This window comes from Rhopalosiphum maidis, chromosome 1 (genome assembly GCF_003676215.2).
Source record: "Rhopalosiphum maidis isolate BTI-1 chromosome 1, ASM367621v3, whole genome shotgun sequence".
NCBI lineage: Eukaryota > Metazoa > Arthropoda > Insecta > Hemiptera > Aphididae > Rhopalosiphum > Rhopalosiphum maidis.
Genome location: NC_040877.1, coordinates 35,012,249 through 35,024,272, shown reverse-complemented (window position 1 = coordinate 35,024,272; position 12,024 = coordinate 35,012,249). Strand labels below are relative to the sequence as shown.

General features: G+C 25.7%; 1 protein-coding gene across 1 annotated transcript in view; it reads left to right on the top strand.

The window, feature by feature from the left end:
- Positions 1-8,537: 8,537 nt before the first annotated feature.
- Positions 8,538-12,024, top strand: part of LOC113557457 (GTPase-activating Rap/Ran-GAP domain-like protein 3) — a 285,169-nt gene continuing 281,682 nt past the window's right edge. The window contains exon 1 of the mRNA XM_026962994.1: positions 8,538-8,821. Coding sequence (XP_026818795.1) covers positions 8,553-8,821 — 269 coding nt within the window. The 5' untranslated portion in view covers positions 8,538-8,552. The remainder of the gene's footprint in view (positions 8,822-12,024) is intronic.

The following is a 12,024-nucleotide window of genomic DNA, read 5'->3' as shown; positions in this document are numbered from 1 at the left end:
ACGCTTATACAGATGGCATATACTATAATATTAATAAAATAGTAAAAATATTTCCAATATTAACACAGGCTAATAAATTGCCGTTTATATTGGTACATTATTACATTTTTAATTTTTCTTATGCAATTTAAATTAATATATTTTGGTGAGCTGAAAATTTTAGTTATTATAATATAAGCTGTTGATATTAAATTTATGTAATTAAAGCAGATAAATATATTAATATATTATTTTAATAATATCATATTTCAACGTATTATATATACTAAATGTTGTACCTTGTATGTTATATTATTAGCAGGTTTACTGGTTTTTAATGTTAGCTTGCTTTACAAGAATAATACTTATAATATTTTACATTTTTGTACACTAATTGTAAATTAAAGTAGTTAATTATTTTAGAACTACATAATATGATATGTTTTTTTTTTGCTCAATTTTTAATATCAAATCAATCATACAATTTCCTAAACATTGAGCAAATCTATCAAAAAAATGTATTTCAGGTTGAGTGAAACAAGTACGTTCTCACAAAATTCAAATTGAATAATTTGATTATTATTATAGGAGAGCAAAAACACGGGCACAATATACATTATGTAGTAATTTTTAAATCCAGTACTGATATCAGTTGTAGTAACAATGTTAGGTGGATACTTCTCCAATAAATTGTTCTCATCATAATATTTTTATATCTACAAATAACAAAAGTAATGGATCGAACAATTAAAAATAATGTGTCAAAATTGTAAGTTGTTTTCCATTTGAAATTTATATGAACGTAATTAATTATAGGAATATAAATATATGCATCGTAGAAATAACAAATACTGATGAATATTGATAAAATAATTATAGTACTTTTGTCCATGGCACAAACTAACTTCAAAGTTAGATTTTATTTTCATAAATCAGTCGAAATTCGCGTAAGCGTCTTGTGATAATACCACTGCCCCGTACGTTATATTATGACGTTTGTATGTAGCGAGTGATGGCACATACTTTGGTAATAAACGATAAACGAAATCCGCATTTGCATTATTAAAAAAAATAAAGGCTTATTTTAAAATCAAAATGTTAGTTCTGAAATGCAAAGAAGAGTTTTTTTAGTGTGTGGAAATGAATATTAAAAGAAACGAATAAGTAGCAAACAAAAAGAGATTCTTCGCTGGTAATTTAATAAAATGTAATTTAACATTATTCTTAGCGAGAACAAGACATAAATACGTAATACTGTTGTTGAAGATTTTAATTTTTAATTTATGATCGCACATATTATTACAGAGACAAATAAACGTATATTACATTAAATAGTGGGTGTTTCATAAAAAGCAAATTGGACTAGCGACTAATAGGGAATATAATTTATAATGTATGCTGTTCTCTCGGACACACTAGTGTGCATTTAAAATTGTAATATAATTATAATGGTGCACAATAGTTTCTATTAAGTATATTACCTGTATATAATATTATACGTTTAGTGCGTACTATTTTAATATGCTTAATTATTATTATCCTTTTCATTTAACTTAACACCTGTATTATAGGTTTATGTTAAAAATAACCGTTTTGTTGTCGAGCTAATTCGATTTAATCTTTCAAAGTTTTTCCATACGTTGTATGTACAGGTACTTTTATAGTTTTACGGTTAATTCGACTATTTAAATTATAACATTATACTCGTATTATCAAATATGCATGTTTTTAACCCCTTTCCATCGATTCGTCTTACTGAAAAATAATATTACAATTATTACAATTTTTTATATAATAGATATTTTTTTATACTGAGTCATTTGTGACTTGACCATTAGTAAGATTATTATATAATTACGTTATTGGTATCATAATTTTATTATGTTGATACTCATCTACACTCGTATGCATAATAATAATAATAATAATAATACAAGTAATAGCAAATAGCTCGGTGTAAGCGTTTGATAGGCTGATTTGAAATATAAAACAAATTTATAATTTTTATTTTAAATTTACTAAGTTATTGTAATTATTATTATTAGGATTATTGGTTATTTGTTGCAAAACTCACGTTCTGGCTACCTGACAAGTTAAGTTAAATGGAAATAAAATAAAGAAACTAATAAAACTGTTAATACAATACGAAAAGACCAAAGCCATGTCACCCTATGAAGATCACTATTATTATAGTATTGTTTTAAATATCGCAATTATTTTTCTTTTTTAGGTTTGTATTCTCTGACGTCCAAATTCATTCAGCATATATTTTAATTTACCACTCAACTAAATTGCAGATGAAAAAACTGATATCCAAAAATCTTTTTAAATATTAACATATGTTTCTAATTATTTTTTTTTAGTGCACTTTTATGGATTGCTTTTTTTATATAAAAAATTGTATTATTCAGAGATTTTATACTTTATATCGCTATTTCAACATTTTCTTCGTCGATTTTATTATTAATAGTACTTACTAATATAGGTACTTACCTATAGTACTAAAGCGATGTTTAAAAATAATAATAATAACTTATGAGACGATAATACAAAGTAATATCAAAAACCCCATTATATATACATAGTATATTATGCAGAAAATATGATATTCAAGTATTTTTAAATTATATACATAATAGTTTCTGATGAATGACTTCATGTGATTCGTAGAAGAATTTTTGAACATAATTTAATTATACTTGTACAATTATCTATTAATTTAAAAAAAAAATAGCTACCATATGAATTTTTAAACGCTTTTTTCGAAAATTGTATGCAACAAATGATATATGATAATGTCTGTATAGAAAATAAGTGTAAATTGTATTATAAGAAACCAAACGAGTGAATACAATTTTTCGTTGTTGTTCGTGGTATATATTGTTAATGCAGGATTGAATTTAAAAAGATAAACGCTCGAAAAATATACAGATAAAACAATACCAACGTAGTTTCACTTGTTTTCAAAAATAAATAAATCACGGTTATGGTTGCATTTTTGCATTCGAAAAACTATTCTGATTGAAATTCATGTTAGTAATATTATTATAAATACGTAGCGCGTTTATTGAATGTTTTAAAATGTGGAATTTGCATAGTAAAATAAGCAAGTAAATACTTTTAAAAAGTATAAAATATACGTTAACATTTAACATGATTGATAATCGTAAACATAATAAAAATTGTGTTGAAATAATAAACAAAAAATAAACTCATTTATTCTTAATTTTATTCACAGACCACAACAAGACGAAACAAAAATATTTATATACATCACTATATGTAATGTTTTTTTTATTATTATATATTAACATTTTTTGGAAACAAATATTTATATTTTTGATGTATTTTGATAATCATTTTTTTAATTTTAAATTTAACGATAAAGTTTACGTGAAAACATATTTAAATATTTAATAATAAAATAAGAATTCTATTCTTAAACTGAATTCACGTATTGAACATGGAAGAACTCATATTCACTTATAAAAACAATAAAAAGTTATAAAATATAATTGTTTGATTTTTTTTTAAAAAAATACATTGAATTATTTGATATCAGCGCACTATATTTTTTTCTGTTTCCAACCTACAAGCAATATACTAAACAAAATGCAATAACATTAAATTTTTTTTATGGTTTTTGTGTAATATTTAAATGTTGAGTAGGTGTAATAATTAATAAGCAATAACTATTAAAATAAATTGTAGAAAATAATATTTTAGAGTGTGTATCTCAACATTTTAATTATTAAAATTTAAAACTAATGACTCAAAAAATGTAATATCCATTTAAATTTTGTGGTGTAATATTTAACTATAGTAACTAAATAGTGCTGTGGTCAAGTACCGTCCGGTGTTGCCAGTTCTCGGATGGGTGGTCACTGGTTACCCAAGTTCCCTAGCGACGAAGCCATGTCCCACATACGGAAACACATGTTCCGAAAACCTTTAGTGCCAGTACCATTCATGCCCTACGGCAAAAGAGTAACGAACATAACAATTCTACTCTTAATGACCCGATTTGTTGAAGCCTTAATTAAAACAATTATAATAAATAATAATACATTTTTATTTTTAAAGGTTTGTATGAAATAACAAATAATATATAATTCAAATCCAAAACATTAAACCTTTTTTTTATATTAACATTTATAATTTTTGTAACCGGTAAAAGTACTCTATTATTACTTAAAAAATATGGTTTTTTTTAACGCGTTTTTATCGGTATTGTTGGTCTGAGAAAGAAAACAGATAGTAAGCTAGTGACGTCATCTTAAAGAAGTATGGGCGAAAGCTAAGCTTATATAAAATCAGAAGATTATGATATTATTATTAACGACGAAACTGCGACGTTATTCTTTCGCATCGTTCCATCAAAACCGTTTAAATTTAAATGTATTCATTAATCTTTTTTTCTCAAAATGTATAATTTTTTCATTAAATAGAGTTATTTTTGAGTCTAATTAAACGGAAATAATTTACACAGTATACGAACACGTTTTTGTATTTATTTAGTTGACCGGGACATCTGTCTCGGTAAAAAATATTTATTACATCCCTCTCAAATCATACGCATTTTACCGTACACCATCAAGTTTCAAGACGTATTTCCCGTTACATAATAATGTAAGATATACATAATATCCTATCTTATATTTCTCAATCGCACAAAATCTAAATATTAAAATAATCTTATTATTATTATGGTTTTATGGTCGAAGGATCACAAATTTGCCATGACAATATTATGTTTGCTATTATATTTTGCTGCTCTCTTTTGATGACGACGCGCGCGTGTGTTATCGATTATATAATTGTATTATTAATATAATGTATTATGGGACCATGTTATAAAATAACAACAGCATGCGTGTAGATATCCGTTTTGACAAAAAGTTTTTTAATTTTCTAAAAAATACCATACGAGTATTACATAATATTGTTATTATGTTATATAGTACTCGTATAATACCAAAAATACATAATAATATATTATTATATCATAATACCTTCACGCGTTATACCAGTCACGACCAAAGGACTTTAAGCTTGGGGGGAAAAAGGGTACTCCGATAATATACGTCTGAGCTTATAATGTGAAAATCCTATAATATGGTCACTCGAGTCAAACCTATATATTATAGTAAGTACATTGATCATATTTTTAAGTCTATGCTTTATGTCGTTAAACCATTTATACTCTCAGATTCGCATAAATAATTTCCAAAAATTTAATAAGTATTGTATGCAGTACATAATATTTTATTGTACATATTATTAATGTCTTAGTATTCTAATTTTTTATCTCTTGATTTGAATAATTGATTCGCGTTTGTTAAACTTTTTGAATTCTTTTAGTACAATTAATAGTCAACGTGTGGAAAACGTATCGAAGAATTAAAAGCCAAATAGGATTGTAATTTTCACATTCTCGATTAATAATGATAAAAATCATAAACATATAAAATAGATTATTTTGTATGAAGTTAAGGTTTATTTAAGTAGAGAGTGGATAGATAAAACGTAAACTAATACACCATATATTTTATTGTCTTAATATTATGGATCAATATAATGTATTAACCTTCGACGTTTTATATATTTAAATAAAACTAGAAAGTCGAAATAAAATTGAAAATTTGTATATTTTATAAGGAAATCAATAAGATATTCATGAACTGTATGGTATTGAGTAACATATTTGAAAATGCTTAATATTGAATGAGTTAAATAAAAAATATAAAAGAGAAATAGCATTTCAAGTGGTGTTTGTATAGGAGATTAATAGGTTTACTGAGTTGTATGTAATATATCGGAATTAAAGTCTACGAATATTGATCTCATTACCAATGTATAATATATTCGTTGTAATAAATTTAACTCTAATATAATATATAATTTCGCATCTTTATACAAGTTAAAATTTCATATATTCAAACAGTGCGTCGTTTGTTAGTTACGATTTCAAATATGTCTTATATTGAACGTAAGAATAATATGTACAATATGTATCGTATATGATAGTTTTACGACTTAACGATATCTTCGTTGTATCTGTGTTGTTTCAATAGACATTGCAAGTATTTCGATTAAAACGGTCTTTTGAAGGTGGTAAATGATTACACGACGATTTTAATGCTATTACGTTTCAACACTTACATGTTTTATTAATATATAAACGAGGGATGATAATTACGGTTTCTTTTGTGTACTTCGCATTGACCGAGTATTATATAATTACGGTTGTTTTTAATGTTTTATTCTCAGCCCGACTACACATAATACAATAATATAATGTTGGTATATACTATATATGTATAGCGTATACGTACATACCTATCACTTATTTAAAGTGAGCTAGCTCATAATGTTCGTTGAATTTATCACATAGAATATATTATTATTTTAAATGTTTGCTCTTATCGTTATCGTAATACAATAGTCTGACAAAATTAATAGAGCTAAGCCGCAAAAAAAAAAAAAATATAATAATAATTAATACATAAATAAAACGCAATAATACAAAAATATGATATTATGTATAAATCTTTTACAAGCATAATATATTGTAATTATTATAAACTTCAATGTTATAAAAGCATATTTTGAATTTATCAAAATAAATTGAAATATTTTCCAATACGCTTGCGTTACTATGTTATATTATATCCAAATTTATGAGTTCATGTTTTTATTTATACGTTATACATTTTTTGTAAACATTATTGTTTCACCTGAAAATATTTATTTTACTCTCAAAAACAATTTTATAAAGATATTTAAAGCTATTTCAAGTATTTGCGTAGTTCAGAAATACGATAACTATCTTGTTTATTGACTCTCTTATAAACACAGAATGATTTACCAAACATTATGTTTACCAAATAACGTTTTTTTTTTCAATTTTAAATATAACTAATGACTATATTTTCATATACTTAGATTTTATTGTGTATTTACTATTTGTGTAGCAATTCAAACTATTTTTCCAAATAAATCACCCTTTTTTCGTTAAACTGTTAAGTAAATGATTTTTTTTAATGTTGATGTATTGAAATCTAAAATTGAGCAAGTTGCAAATTATTTTTAATTAATTAACATGTGTACCAAGGATAATAGATCCATGGTATTTTTGGCAGATATAGAGTCTGTAATGATTTGTAAACTATATTTATAAATATAGTAAAGTTAATAAATATTAAATTAAATAGTACATATATTTTATATATTTTTTTAAATTGATATTAGACACATGGTATGTACATTTTAAAATACATTAAAAATATGATCTGCTTAACAATTTACAGTTAAATGATTGGTTCTCTTTTAAACAAAAGAATTTAAATCGCCAGACAATGTTCTTTAAGTGGTATAAAAGTAATTGAATATGCGGTCTTTATCTACCTATTATTCCTATATTTGAATAAATATATTATTTAACAAAAGTATCTGTTAGTATGCTTGGTGAATCAGCCTGTATATTATACGTTATACCTAAGGTTGATAATATTCTCAATTATTAATCTAAACCTATAAAACATTTTTCAAACTATATGATATAATTTTATAATTTATTATATTGGTACGATAATACTGGAATTACTACATTTGTTTAGCTAATTTTTTAGGTTGGTTTGAACGATGAAAACAATTAAATATTATTTGTAGTTCATCATTTTTTTTTAAGTTTAAAATGTGTCCGAAAAAAAATATAGGTATAGTCATTTTCTATAAAAATCTAATCTTATACTTACAGTTTTATGCTTCACGATATACGATAAAATATTATTATTAACGATTTTTCGTACTATATATATGATTATTTGATTGTCCGCATGTGTAATTTTGGAAAAATATAACGTGTCAACGTTAGTACTCTGAACGTATGAACCACAGATTAATTATTTTCTCTGCGTCTCAATTCACTGAATTATTCTAGTGTTGAATCTGCAGACTTCCGATAAATTCTATTTAAATGACTACGGATAATGTAATTTCCGTCCTATGTCGTCACCATGCTAATATATCTAACCTTGTGTTTGCCAATAAGGTTTTCGAAGTTTTTCAAAACATCTAACGGTAGTAAACGCTCATTTATATAAAATTGTTAATTATTACTTATCAATAATATCTTATGATAGTGATAAAATACAATATTATAAAATTATAATCTTTTTTCTATTTAAAAAAATTTGCCTGTCACCATAAAATGTAAAATTACATTGATAATGAAAAATGTTAACTACATAGTTAATAGAAGAAACAAATTTTAAATTGTTATAGTAATGTATAAAAAAATATATAAATATCAGTTAGCATAACATTGAATAGGTACTAAGTTTTTATGTTGTGTTAATTTGTGTGTTAACTTTATATGTTTTGAGTTTCTGATTATATAACTGCTGGATGAACTTGGAAGTGTTGTTAGGTCGATAGAGATCTCGTAGTTTTTTGGACTGTTGATGGAGAAAAACCAAGGTTGTGTTTTTTTTAACTTCTTGCTAATTATACTTCCACTTTACAGGATGCGGGCGTAATATAACGACGACCGTGGCAAAATCAGGGACGCGATGTCCGGCGGCGGTGGTGGCGGTGGTGGTGCCAGTAGCGGTGGTAACAGCCAACAGCACAGATTAGACACGATGACCATGTTGCGGCGGAGAAACCGCGGTAACCGTGGAAGATTGGTCCGTTGGGAACGCGTATCCGAGTGGACTGGCACTGCGCACGTCACCGCCTGGGACGTGATCGTCCGTGATTCGTTGCTGCACATCGCTTGGCCTATGTCATTGGGATCCGAGCCGGTCGGACCTCCACTGGACCAGTTGTACGTCACGGGGTAAGTGCACCAAACTATAATATGAATCGTATGTTCTCGTCGATTATCGGGTTAAGTGAGTATCACACGACTTATCACCGTATAGAATGTGCGAATGGACTTATGATTAATGACGATAATTGTATATTGTGGCAAATTATACTATTGTTGATACAAGTCTGTCCAATATAAACATTTTGGAACGTGAATTCGAATATAGGAGTGGTCTGTTTAGTGTATTTAATATTTTTAAATAGTTATAATTTAGTTAAATAGTTTGGTTTTCAAACAATAAAATCAGTGAACATAAGAAAAATATTCTAATTTATTATTCTAGAGTATTATATTATTTATTCACAATTTGCTTTTAAAAAATATGATTATATGAGCCATATATCTTAGTATATGCGAGTACTAACCTGATATACATAGTTCATCACGGTTATACCAGAGATTGATATTAGGAATATTTTTGGACATTCAGGATATTCAATAGAAAATACTACCTCAGCGGTTAAATAAATTAAGCTTTTTTTCCGTACAAAAGATCAAAACAGTGTATTATAAAACGCATTAACCTCATCAATCATCATCCTATTATACTCTTTGAGCAGTATTATATTATAAATCTTATCGAGTAGCTAATTAGTTTAGTTTATAAACTATAATACTATATATAATATATAAGTATATACTACCTATGTGACTACGTCATAAGTACTACAGTGTCAATGTTTACAGAGATAACCTTCAAAAAGAACAGATCCCAAAAGGATTAAAATGAGGTACAGGAAAAAACGGATTCGTGTATTAAACACAATTTTATAACCGTTATAGTAATTACGCTGTGTGGAAAATTGATGATGATTTTATTATAAGTGTCAAAATTTTTAAAACGCGATAGCTATAATATGTACCTATATAGCTAAGTTTATTTAATTATAACCTCTAAAATCTAAATGATAATTACATTGAATTATATTGTCACGCATAGTTAGTGTATAGCAAATATATAATTTGCTGTGGTTTTTTTCGTATATTTAATTTTAAAAGTATGGTTGTTTGTTGTTATTTTATATTTGTATTACAATATTTACAATAACAAGAAAATCGCTTTAAAATATATATTCATACGTTAACTGTAACTGTAAAATATATATCTGATGCAATATTATTTATCCATATAAAGTAATACCTTTAATATGAATAATAATAATGAATAGTTTTAAAAAATACAAATACATTATTTTCTTTGTTTTATTAAAAAATTAGCTCAATGGACTCTTTAAATAGTTAAAGTCTTAATCTCGGGAAAATAAAAATATGAAAATAAGAAACGATTCAACACTTGATATTGATTTTAACTGTGTATCATCAAAATAAACTAACCACAAGGTACTTAACATAAAATAATAAAATATAAGTGACTTTGCTTTACGACCAAACAGGTAAAAACAAAAATAATTTAGTACACATTGGAAAAGACACGCAATAATAATTCTCAAAAGCAAAAAAAAATTAAATAAACATTATAATAATGTTAAAAATTGATCCTAATTCAACGATTTGTGTGCATTTAGCATTTATTTTTTTGTAATTATTATCAATCATATACGAAACTATGTCACTGAAAAAGGGAAACGAGATTATTGTGTAAGTTTATATTATTATTTAGGTACTTGCTTATTAAAATAATGCACCATTTATTTTGATTATTAGTGTTAAAGTTAGAATTATATATTTTAATACACACTCGTGTGTGGTAGGCACATACTATTATAGTGATAGTGAGCACTCATTGACGATTGGTCATTCTACGAACACGTATACGCAGTGTATAGGACAGCCATGGAAATTGGCATAATGACTAGTGACACCATAATATTATGTACACGAAAATATTTACGTAGTGGCATGTCCACCCATGTAATTTTATCCTGTTATTGATGTCAGCTTATAAGTTTACTAAAATATACAAATAAATTTACCCTGACCACATTATAGTATTAATGATAAACCTACGTCCTACATGTTTATTGTATAATAGTTTTAGAACTATTTCATAAAATTAAATGGACGCACCAAAATAAAATATACCAAATAAACACGCTTAAAATGTATGATGTTTACATACATATCTACCATATATTAAATTAACGTCAATGTACTATTTTTAAAGATAAATGTATAAAATATAAAATACATAGCGACAACTCCAAAAGAAAAAAAGTATTTGAACGCTAGATGACTTAAGATAAAAAAGACGAGCAAAGGAATAGTTTAAAAAAAAATATCTAAAATTAATAATTAAAAAAGGTTATTGTTTATGTTTAAAATGTGTACTTAGACAATGTAAACACATTTTACCATTTAATTTATTAACCATAATAATAGATATATTAACTCTATTATAGTATATACTAGCTTTCCCCGTGCACTTTGTCACCCGTACAAAACGCACCCGTGTTAAGTTTGGTTGCCTATAATGCCATAACAACGCTAACATTTAGCGTAAGGATACAAACTATTTTTGGTTTTCTGATTTGGTGTATAGATGATCCCTCTGACATATCAATTTTACATAACTGATCTGCCTAGAGCTGCAGTTTTTCAATCGATTAACCGATTATGTATCATTCGTTAAAAATAATCTATTCTATTATTCGAATAATCGATTAAATAATCGTACAGTCCTAAACATAATAAAGAGGTAATATATTAAGGTCATTAATCGGGATAAAAATTATCCTATCTTATGCCAGAGATATAATAACAATTTACACGTTTATTTTAATTAGTAGATAACTCAGATTTATTTTTTAATTTAGACACATTCTACTGTAATAGAAACCTTCTTCTTGATATACTCTTTCGTTAAAAAAAAAAAATCAAGAAGGTCTGATATGTACTTCTAGAGTTTACACTGTACAAATATTTTTATTACACATTTATGTAGTTAGATTTATTAAATTTCAAATGTTTTTATAAAAAAAAAAAAAATAGTTGATTTAGATAAAAAATAAAACAAAAATTGGATTTGTGTAATTTTATTTTTTTGTTTTTCTTAAATCCTTTTGACTTCCCAAAGTACCAATAACTACATCCAATTTTCTACCTGTGATCACACCATTTTTGAAATAAAAGCATTTTTACTGCCTCAAAAGGTAATTACAGAAAGAAAAAGAAAAAAAACACATTATTGTAAAATCAATACTTACATCGCT